This window comes from Hemibagrus wyckioides, linkage group LG26 (assembly GCF_019097595.1).
Source record: "Hemibagrus wyckioides isolate EC202008001 linkage group LG26, SWU_Hwy_1.0, whole genome shotgun sequence".
Classification (NCBI taxonomy): Eukaryota; Metazoa; Chordata; class Actinopteri; order Siluriformes; family Bagridae; genus Hemibagrus; species Hemibagrus wyckioides.
The window spans coordinates 8,958,095-8,970,329 of NC_080735.1; the positions used below are offsets into that span (position 1 = coordinate 8,958,095).

The 12,235-nt window shown below is 38.4% G+C and overlaps 1 protein-coding gene across 4 annotated transcripts in view; it reads right to left on the reverse strand.

Moving 5' to 3' along the window:
• Positions 1-2,925: 2,925 nt before the first annotated feature.
• Positions 2,926-12,235, reverse strand: part of LOC131347096 (fibroblast growth factor 14-like) — a 57,656-nt gene continuing 48,346 nt past the window's right edge. For all 4 annotated transcript variants that reach the window (XM_058380964.1, XM_058380967.1, XM_058380966.1 and 1 more), the window contains 2 exons: positions 5,885-6,083; positions 2,926-5,636 (listed from right to left, as the gene is read on the reverse strand). In XM_058380964.1, the coding sequence (XP_058236947.1) occupies positions 5,500-5,636; positions 5,885-6,083 (336 nt within the window). In that variant the 3' untranslated portion in view covers positions 2,926-5,499. The remainder of the gene's footprint in view (positions 5,637-5,884; positions 6,084-12,235) is intronic.

Here is a 12,235-nt window from a genome sequence, read left to right on the forward strand (position 1 = left end):
ATTCCACAAGGTTTATGAGTGTGTTTATGGGAATTTTTGACCATTCCTCAAGAAGCACATTTGTGAAGTCAGGCACTCTTGTTGGATGAAAAGATCTGGCTCACAGTCTCTGCTCTAATTCATCCCAAAGGTGGGTTGGTATCTATCCCTTCTAGGGAAGGTGGCATCTATCGGATTGAGGTCAGGACTTCCCCCGCACCAAATTCGATCATCCATGTCTTTATGGACCTTGCTTTGTGCACACAGTCATGTTTGATCAGGAAGGGGTCATCTCCAAACTGTTCCCACAAAGTTGGAAGCAAGAAATTGTCCAAATTGCCTTGGTATGCTGAAGCATTAAGAGTTCCTTTCACTAGAACTAAGGGGCCAAGCCCAACCCCTGAAAAACAACGCCTGAATTCAATGATTTGAAGGGGTGTCCCAAAACCTTTGGCAACATAGTGTAACTTCAGGGTTTGGGTTTGATTCTGTGCTCGGGTGGCTGAGAGGAGTTTCAGGGCATTGCACAATCCAATCATTCTGGCTGTCCAAAACCGAACTGTGTTAATTAAAAAGTTAACATTGGACAATAGACCAAACTCCATCTATCTAAAAGGAACTGAAAGGATTTTTATATACAAATTACCACCTGCTGTCTGTTTGAGGTAGAGCTGCACACAACAACAAATATGAATGGGTTGGATTACTCGAGTTTACATAGTACATCAGTTATGATGTTTGTCAGGAAATACTCCTTAATTAAAGAACATTCTAACCAATGAGGTAATGAATTACGTAGCATCGCAAATGCTTCGGGAAACCCACCCCTGTTCGGTCTCTCAGGTCTGACTGTGTGACTGTGAAGAGAGCGTAAGTGTGTAAGAGGAAATCGACTTCCTAAAATCCAAATGTAATAACATCTTTTCCTATAAATCATATATCCTCTGCATGTAAGTTATATGATGTTTACACTTAGTTAAATATTTATACTTTTTTCTTATTTGGTTGCAGAGGTCACAAAATACACATTCCCTAATTAATCATTTTAGTTATCTTCTAGACAAACCTTTTCCACCCAATAATCCCCTGATACTGTGTGTGTTCCTCTGATATGCAGGAGGAAATTATGAAGGTGGAATGATGGTTCATTTTCCGCATGAAAGGCTTTCACAAGAACATTTGAAGCGGAAAGAAGGATTGGAGCGCTCCTCACTGTGAACAAAAGACACATCTGAATAAATGCATCCATCCTTTGTTGAAATATGATGGCTAATACATACTTAAGGCCATGGCTTCTCAGTTAGTGTAATGAATGTTATGTTTTCCAGACAGCTTGCTGCTCAGTGCTGTCATAGGATGTGAGTGACTGCCATTTGGTGAATTGAATTGTTGTATATAAAAAAATAATGAATAAATAAATAAATAAAATCTGAAGTGGTGCTTCTTATAATGAAATCTCCGTACAACTTTACTTTGTTTCATACATTTTCCCCCACAAATTGTCTTAAGTTCTTGAGCTGTATTAAATTCATTAGCTACAGTCTGGTGCAAAAAGGCATAGTATCCTGTGCAAGAAAGGCAAAGATGAGTCCAAAAATAAGAAAATTAAAAGCTTCTAAATATCAAAATTTTTCAAATGTATTTTTTCAATTGTACAAATTCTCTAAAGTACATGCTTGTGAAGGACTTTTGTTTTGTTTTGTTTTCAAGGAAATTGACTTGTTTCAGTGAACCATCCATCTTTGGAGAACCTGCCAAGGTTTTTCTGCAGACTTTGACTGTTTTAATTGTTTCTAACTCTGCAGGTCTCAGACTTGATAATCTGAAACATGGTCTATATTACTTACATGCAGACTATTACAATACAAAATGTTCTTTATCACTCCTTTCTTTTGCAAAAACAAAGGCTTGGATATTTAAAATGAGGGTTTTTTTTCTACTGACAGCAATTCATTTATTAAACATCAGTAACCCCTGATACTGGTGCAGTGGATCACCACCAAGCCTGGAAACACTGAATATAAAACAGGACAACACTCTGAATGGGATGCCAGTCTACTGAAGGCTACTGATTATCATCCAAAAAATGTTTTAGGAAGGGAACCATCCCATAATACAATATTAATATAAATTTAAATAAATAAATTAATTAATTGTAAAAATCTGTCAAAGAAATTTGATTTGATTAGTAGTAAACTGTTTTACAAATATATACAGATATACTATACAGCCAGTTGTATGCAGACAATTGACCATTGCTGCCATATGTGGACTTAATCTGTTGTATAGGATGTCTTTGTATGCAGTATCCTTGTAATATGCCTTCAATGGAACTGTGAGGCCTTGCTCAAATGAAGCTTATGTCTGTTTATGTCAGAGTGGAAGAGATGGAGTGTTACCACAACCCTACACAATACCTTAGGAATGAACCGTCTGCTTCTAGTGATAAACCTTCTCGGAACAGTGGAGGTTATTATGGCAGCAAAGGCTGGGGGAGTAAATCTGGAATTAGATGTTCAAAAAGAACATATGGGTATGATGGCCAGCTGCCTGCAAACCACTGACCATATAGTGTAGCTGACAAATCCAAGGAATAAAAAAAAACAAGCTAAAGTGTCTCCATAAGGTGTTTAAAACAATGTGATTCTATTCTCAACACTACACACTTCATAAAAAAGCCTCCTGGTGGTCTAGCGGCAGGATCCCTTGCTCTCGTTGCCACGGCCTGGGTTCGAATTCCCAGGCAGGGAGCTAACCCAGCCACTGAAGAGTTAACTCTCAGTGCCGGTCCCAAGCCAGGATTAAATGGGAGGGTTGCGTCAGGAAGGGCATCCGGTGTAAAACCTGTGCCAAATTGAAACATGTGGACCAAATGATCTGCTGTGGTGACCCCAAACAGGGAGCAGCTAAAAGAACAACAATATGCTTCATAAAAATATGTAAGACTTTGTGAATTCATATAAATGTTTTATTCAATATGTTATCTCTGTGTATACAATGGATTGACAAACTGTACACTGCAGACTCTTTGCATATATGTAACGTATGTAAAGTTTAGTGGTACATATCAACAACATTTTAATCACTGTCTTGATACACATAGCCTACAACATGCAGGTCTTCAGTCTTCCCCCTTTATTACCATGCAATAGGTGAAACATATGGTGAATCAAGGAAGAAAACCTCAGAAAAGGAAAGAGCTCTCAGGAGGAAAAAAAAAACATGTACAGTCCTGCCGTTAATATTCTCAACACATACAAAGGACAAACAAAGAAAAGTTATCCTCAAGATTAAACGTCGACGTAAAACGTATGTCTACGGCAACAAGGGAACATACAAGTACAAATGGAAAACGATGTGAGGTACATTACAGGAAGTTATATCAATGAGAAACAATGATTTTTACACCTTGAATTTTACAAAAATAAATCCAGTCTTCTATAGAACCAGTTACAACTGGTCGGCAGGGCAAAATGTACGGTTCGGGAGCCCGGAGAAACACAAAGCAGACTTTCAAAGCATACAGGTGAAGGACTTGCAAATGAAAAACAAATGCTAGACTGAAATAGTGCAATTTTCAGTCATTTTTCTGGGTGACGTTAAATTTTCTGAGAGAAAAATGTATACTTTTGGACAAACCTTACTTTTTGGACTGCATTAATTAAACAGTTGATAAATGTATGCAAAATAACACGTTTATTATTGTTTGTGTTTAGAAACAGCAGTCTTGTTGGAAATCATTTAAGATTAGCATGGCAGCATCCGTGAATATATACATATATAACAATTATCATAAAACAAATAAATGGGAAGGCATTTTGCGATTTTCTTGACAAACATGTAGCTAATGAAATTATATATATATATTTTATATATAATTTGCGTCTGAATAAAAAATCATTTATGGCAGATTATAACATATTTGCAGTTAAGCAGTTAATGTTCAATATTCTGTAAATGTCTAGGTCTTATAAACAGCATTTACTGATGCACAGTGATATTTTCATATCCTTTTGCATTACATTAAACTCCATAAAAGAATCCTCATCAGTGGAAAAGCTAGACAAAACAACACAAATACTTAATTAAAGATGGTTCTTTTCCCATATGGTACATGATCACCTCCTTTCATGAGTGGAATGATAAATTAATTGCTAATTGGAAACAGTGTGTATTCAGGCATGATTTTAATCCTAAGAAGAAAAAAAAATGCATGATGATAATAATAATAATAAACATAGCATTTCATCCACCTACATACCAACAGCATACCACTTTTGCTACTATAAAAGGCAAAGGGAATAACAATACATCTGACCATTTTATAATGCAACCATGACCTGTGTGACAGCATCAGCATCCACTCAGGCATCAACATTCACATCATCATTCATGAACAGTTGCTGTCATTGGTCAGTGGGCTTCAGGGCTTGTACTAAAGTCAGATAAATTGATGAATTCAAAAAAACAGAGGCTGATAAGTTTGTTGACAACAAAATTCATAACTATATTGACAACAAACTTTTTAAAAAGCTGTTATCTGACAGTCAGGGAAGTGAGCTGAGGCATATCGAGGGTATTTGTGATATGTATACTCTTCCCCTGTGAGGGATTATGTCCACCCTGAATGCCCAGAGGCATGATTATCAATGCCATATCTCTTAACTGTTCACAGATTAAAACCTAGTGCAATTCAGTGCTATACTATCAGTCGTTCTTATGAGCGATAATAACTAAAAGGAAGAAATTAACCCAAGCACCAGGTCTCTAACTAATTTGGCAACTCCACACTGTCTCTACCATTTTACTGTATCTTAAACACATCTATTTTACATGATGTAGCTTGTTTCTTCATATTGTCTCCATTTCTTTTATGTGCACCAATCCTGACAGTCTAAATGGAAAAATGTTATAGAAAAGAACAAATAAATAAATGGACCAAGAAAAACAAACAAACAAACAGAAAAAAAACGACAGTAACAATAAGAGATTTATTTAGCATCTGTACAGCGATCAATCAAGACAAATGCTGGTGCACTGTGGTGTTCTGCAAAACCACAGTAACATGAAAGGTCCAACTGAAAAACCGTGGGTAGCTTTCGTCAGGCAAAGCTACCAGACAAGGCATGAAAATATGGCATTTTCACAGAGGATTGTCACAGGAATAAAGGCAGAACTGAAAGAAAAGGGACTTTTGAAAAGACGTTCCATATCCCATAGGACAATCCAATGACAGTCTCTCAATGCTGAGCATACAGTTTCCCCCTTTCCCTCCACAGTCAGAGCTCTACTTTTCTTTTTGAGCAATATAATCTTGTCCTTTGACCATAGCCACCAATATAATCTTGTCCTTTGACCATAACCACCCCTTGATTCATTTGTTCCAGTGGACCAGCTCTACAGGAGAGAGATTTTTCTTCATTTTTTTCCCTTTCCCAAGCCAAATGTGTGCATTATTCTTTTTTAAAAAGTAGCACATGTAGAGAGTCCCTCCAAAAGGGGAGGGGAAGGGAAATAGGGCTATGTCTCCTTGTCAGGCTTGCTGACAGGCTTGCCACCATTCATGACCACTGGCTCTGTGCTTTTGCTGGGAGGAACTCCAGCCTTTGGAACTGTTTCACCAACATCATGCAAGGAGGGCTCTCGATACATGGCGACTGCGGATGAAAGAACAACGTTGGTTGGGCAGAGAACATTGACAAGAGAACACAGCTCTTACTTTTGGCAAAGTCAGGTATTGCACAGGTCTGGTATGTAAAAGTATGTCTATGACCATGATTACTAATCAGTTTACAAGTTCTTTTACACAGGTGTGTGTTTATCTTACTGCTTTTCAAAAACTTGATCATTAACAAGCAAACCTGACAAAACCAAAGCAACTGACATCAATCAAAACCATGTTTACCTTCTATGGGCTTGGGTAGAAAGTGTGCAGCTGGTTTTGTCTTTTTCACGCGGTTCCCCTTCATAGGCTGGCCCTCTTTATTCAGGCCCAGGAACCAGGCTCGTCCTGACTCCTGCTGTCTGTAGAGCATGGATGAATAAATGACGTAGTAGTTCTCAAAAACCGACTCTTTGAACTTGCATTCTGGTGTGAAAAGCTCCTGCAAGACAAAGAAGAAGATATACAGAAGACAACGTAACTACGTTAGCTTACTGAAATAACGAATCCAACTGAATTATCGTCAGGCTGGAGGGTCTACTGGTAAATTAAGGTAACTGAACTTGTGACTTAATATTTAAAAATATTTTTCCAGTCATAAGAAAGGGTCTCTATGAGCTGTCACTTTGTCTCGCCACTGCTAAACAATCTAATCATTTGGATGACTAAAAAACTTCATGAATGTCTGATAGGGAATCATATACATAATAATTTACAACTTATTTCTTGAAAAGCACATGCTTAAAGAAGGTGTTCAAGCATGTATAGTACAATTGGCAATTAGTGTGAGAGAGATGGAGAGAGAGAGAGAGAGAGAGAGAGAGATGTGATGTGATGTACAAATTAAAATTCTTGTAAAAATGTGGTCCCCTAAAAGTATGAGGACATGTATTACTCCTGAAATGTTGCCAAGGTAACACAATCACGGGTTCAACAAAGGCACCAAGCAATTTAGGGGAAGTTGTCTTCAAATATAATTGCACCTGTACATGATTGGAATGAAAGCCTCAGCAGGTTGGAACATGCTTCATGGCCCAATATTTGTCCTTTAAAGTCCTTTAAAGAGTGCAGTCAATGAACTCACACACACACATACACACACACACACACACACACACTAAGAGTCAGAGTTATCTACTAATATCACACCTTGACCTTGACGTGAAACGTCTATTAGAAATATTGGTCAGTCATTATTTTGCGGCTTAGATAGAATAATAAAATATGGGGGGGGGGGGGGGGGGGAGATAAAAATCAATACAGTATGAATCCGTTCAGGGAATTTGTGTGCAGCAGATTCTTTAATGATCATTAAAGATACTCAATCAACCACTAGTGAGATGAGCGGCGTATTTTTTTCATCTTGACCATGCAAAAAGAAAGGGGAAAAAACAGTATCCTCAAGATCCCCCCCCCATTTATTACTGCCTAATTCCACAGCGAGATCTCTGCACAAGGCTTTGCTGAACATGTGAGTCATTATGGATACATAATTGTGATGGAAGATCAAAGCAAAACACATGGTTCTTATCATTTTTTATGCAGTAGTCATTGTATAGTCTGCGCAGTTCAGTAAACAAAACACAGTATGAGCTTTAGTTGGCATTTATTTCATTGCATCACAGCTAGAATGTTAATTAGCCCAGGCTTTTTAAAATGCACATACATCCATAATCAAGGGTAGGCATTCATTTAGACCTGTCTCTGGGGGGGCTCTACTCCTATTGTGTTTGCCAGCATAGCAACTAGTTATGGTCTGACTCACATGAAAGTGATTTTAACACCTCTCTAATTCAGAACTCAGTCACATCAAATCACCATACAGTATTTTCCCTAAGACATATGTGTACGCTTTGTAAGGCAGGTCAGGATAAGATAATAATCTCAAAACTTGCTAGATCGAGTGGGAAGCAATACTAAAGGAGAATGTCACCTTTTGACCGAAAATTCCCAAGGGATATTGTTCTTTCCTCACCCAGTGAAGGGAGTAGGAGTGTTCTAACACTGCGCAGCACTACAGTGCTAATAACCCTGTGGAATTGTGGGTAAGGTAAACAAATAAAATAAGGAGGATGTTAGCGAGGCAGAGGGCCAAATTGAATGCAACTGTGTGGCATCATAAAAGTTTAAAGACTAAAAGGGCATTCTCTGCAGCTTTTTAATTTTTCAAAGCAGGAAGGATGTACTTTTTATGCATCAAAAACTGGGATGTTGACAAGCCTTCAAAGGGGAGTTCGCTTCCGGCCAAAGCATCCTCAACACACACACACACACACACACATGGAGGAACAATATAGTAAAAGAGTTTCAGAGCTGCTGAGGAAAATCTCTCACCCGCAGCCATGAAGTTCAGGCACATCAGTAGAGACGGAAAGTTCTCAATAATAAGAAGTTGAGGAAAAACTAATTAGGAGATGCTTTAAATATTCATATATCTGCCATCATTACACACATTTTGATGTTGTGTCCCTCACAGACCTCTGTAGAAACACATATAAATAGATGTGTCTAATTTTAAAAAATTCTGAATAATTGATTTATTATTGCAGAAAATATCTTGTGGAAAAAAATATTAACCCTCTGCTGCATGCGTAATGACTCATTGAAAAAAAATCAATCCTTTATTAAAATTTTATTTTATTTTATTTTATTTTATTTTATTTTATTATTTTAAGGTATTTTGGGGTACACTTATGTATGGCAACACTGTACAACAATGGATTAAATATTTAATTAGGTTTTTGTCACTGCAGAGAAATACATTGCATTTGGAGTATTTAACTCCTGGCAACCAGAGTTTTTATTTTTATTTTTTTATTTTTCCCTTGTTACCCAGGGGAGAAAGAGGGTCTAAGCTTCTTGATTCAAGGCACAGAAATCTTCCTGCTTCCTGATTGGCCTGCTCCACTTGGCTGTTAGACAGAGGCTGATAGCCAGAGGTGAGAGTGACAATCACACCCATCTTCTCCATAAAGTTCTTCTAGACTTAAGAGGTGAATTTGTTCTCCTCGGTCACTTATAATATCCACTGACCCGGAACACATGATTGAAAGCGAGCGCTCTGGTTTCAAAGGCTTTAAACATAGCTGGTCAAAAGCTGATCAAACATCACTAAGCCACAAACACCATCATTAATCATTAAGTCATGCATGCCAAACAAACTTAATTTAGAACATGAAGGTAATAGAATCTGTTAGCAGAAAGCTTTTGATGTCAAAGCCACCAGGATGGGTTTTGACATGCATCTGGTTTTAAGATCACATTAGCAGAGGCCATTTTAAAAGCAAGCTGGCCTTTGTAATTAGAAAAGGAATAGCACATAACTGGAACCCATCTAGATATTAGCATGAAAGCCAGATACAGACATCTGTAGACTTAAACTTTATTGTCACATCAGATTCATTTGGATTACAAATGACACGTATGCAGCCAGTATTTATATTGCTTTGAAAAAATGGATTATTTGTTAGCGGATCTTAAAAGTGAAATTTGCTGCATGCGAAAGAATTAAATACCTACTTGGTTTTCCCTGGTAGAACCACCTTTTGGTGAAAAACCCCTTTAAGGGTAAGCCCCCTCCAGCTTTGCATACGGGTTTGGATGTGGTAGCTTAGTGGTTAAGGTGTCGGACTGCTGATTAAAAGGTAATGAGCTTGAATCCCAGGTCCACCAAGCTGCCACTGCTGGGCCTCTTAGCAAGACTTCAGTTGTATAAAAAAATGAGATAAATTGTAAGTCACTCTGGATAAGGGTGTATGCCATTAATGTTCGAGAGTGATTTTTGCCCAATCCTTTTGGCAGATTAACTTCAGGTTGTTCAAGTGGGTGGCATGATGTTTGTATACCACAATTGTGAATTAGTGTCACAGATTCTTGATTGGGTTGAGATCTCGACATTGCTTGCGTATATTTAATTTCTATTGTTGAGTCACTTGTGTGTTGCTTTGGCCTAGGATCATGTCTTGTAGTATCTCCCTACAGTTTTAACAAGATGCCCATTCTTCACTGAGGAAAAACATCCCCACATCATGATGCTTCCGCATTCACCGCTCCTGGACTGGTGTATGGAGGGATGAGCATTGTTATCCTACACTTTCAGACAAACTCCAGACTAAATTTTGCTTTGATGTATTTTCTTTGATCGGTAATGGTTTCTTTGTAGCCAGCCTCCTATACAAGCCAGTTGTATACTGATACTGCTGACAGGTGCAACTTCACTCTATCCACTAAACTCTGTTGCTCCTTCAAAGTGACTTGTGGCCTCTCTGTGGCTTCCACATTCTCAGATTTATGGTGAAGTTTTGAGAGACAGCTTTGTCTAGGTTGGGCCTGAGTGGTACGGTGCAGCTTCCGTTTCCTCACAATTGATCCAACAGTGCTCAATCAGATATCCAAACATATACAGAAACTGTATATGAATATAATTAATAATATATCAGGCATAACATTATGAGCACTGACAGGTGAAGTGAATAAGACTGATGATCTCATCATGGCACCTGTTAGTGGGTGGGATATATTAGGCAGCAAGTGAACATTTTGTCCTCAAAGTTGATGTTAGAAGCAGGAAAAATGGACAAGCGTAAGGATTTGAGTGAGGTTGATGAAGGGCCAAATTGTGATGGCTAGACCACTGGATCAGAGCATCTCCAAAACTGCAGCTCTTGTGGGGTGTTCCCGGTCTGCAGTGGTCAGTATCTATCAAAAGTAGTCCAAGGAAGGAACAGTGGTGAAGAGGTGACAGGGTCATGGGCGGTCAAGGCTAACTGATGCACGAGGAGAGTAAAGGCTGGCCCGTGTGATCCGATCCAACAGACGAGCTACTGTTGCTCAAATTGCTGAAGAAGTTAATGCTGGTTCTGATAGAAAGGTGTCAGAATACACAGTGCAGGACGGGTCAGGGCTGTTTTGGCAGCAAACGGGGGACCAACACAATATTAGGCAGGTGGTCATAATGTTATGCCTGGTCAGTGTATTTCACTGCATAGTAACATAATTTTCTTTAAAAAAACACAGTTTTCTTCACTTGACCAGGGAGGGTGGAGGCTTGCACATGCTTCCTCCAAGACACGTGAACCCCTTCTTTTGGAACCGCTTCTCATGCTGCGCAGTATAACACAGAGGAAATTGCTATCTACCCTCTTCATGAACTTACAGAAGGAGCAAACACTTTTCGAACGAACGTGTTAAGCTGCTTTGTGACAATGCCCATTCTTAAAAGTGCTATACAAATAAAATTGAATTGAAATTGAATTGAATTTTCTGTCATGCCACTCCACAAGCCAGGAGTATCTGGAATTACAAACAAAGGAGTAATACTTTTTCCCAGTGGGAGTGAAATCATTCCAGCAAGTGGCACAGCTTCTCTATCTCAATACATTAGACATGTGCTGTAAAATGGCTTAGAATGTGTTGCACCAATCTTTTCTCTTTTAATCTTTCAAAACTCTTTCACCTTTTTTAAAAAATGTGTATTCTCTACATTTTAATTCACAGAACACACAAGAGAAGTACGGCTCTAGCTGCTAACCTCCAGTGGAGAAAAGGTGAACGGATTTGAAATAAATAACAGCCTCAACATAAGTCAAGTCTTCTATCCTGTCATTTGGCAGTAATTGCCGCAATTTGTCATTCTCTACAGTCAAGCCACAAAACACAACAGGGAGACATGCTTGCCAGGCCAAACACCACATGGCCACAAAGACACTGAGGGTAATACTGTACAGGCCCACCTCATTAGGCAATCACCATACACCTCATGCACTTTATCAGGTTATTACTGTGAGTGTATCTGTAAACAGGGCAAGACTGAGCTGTCTAGTATAAACTGCCTGAGTAAAGTGTTGAGCCTCCGAAAGTCTCTGGAAGTATATTGAAAGGATGAACATTATTCTTCCAATAGATCTTCTCTCAATAAGACTTCTGAAGATGGTACTGTCTAACATATCAGTTCAAAATCTCCCAGAGGTGCTTAACTGGGTTGGGATGTAGTGCTGCCAGGCCAGAGAATATGATTTACATAATTTTCACTCAGCAAACCATTTAGTAAGTCCTTGTCCCCTGTGAATTGGGACATCATCATGCTGGAAGAGATCACCCACAACAGGATAGAAATACTTCATCATAATATACATGTAAACAGAAATAACAACTTTTTTTTTTTACTGGTTTGCAATAACCGTAAGGGGAAAAATGTACACAAACCAATCCACAAACCAATTACACCATAACACACCTTAGCTATCATAAGCTTTACACAAAGAAATTAATAATGAAATGATGGCAATATCTTTTTTAATTATCAAATATATTTCCTAGCAGAAAACACTTTCCGGTATAACAAAATAATCAAGCACAGTGGTATGATGCCAATTATTATTATTATTATTATAATGGCGTACACCAGAGTATATTTTTTTCATTAATTTCATTGTTGTGAAGCCACATTGTGACAGACACCCTTATTCACAGCAACTTACATTTTTTAGCTGATTTTTATCCAACTGAGCAGTTGAGTGTTAAGAGCCTTGCTCCGTGGCCCAGCAGTGGCAGTTTGGTGGACCTGGGATTCAAGCTCACAAGGTTCAGATCAAT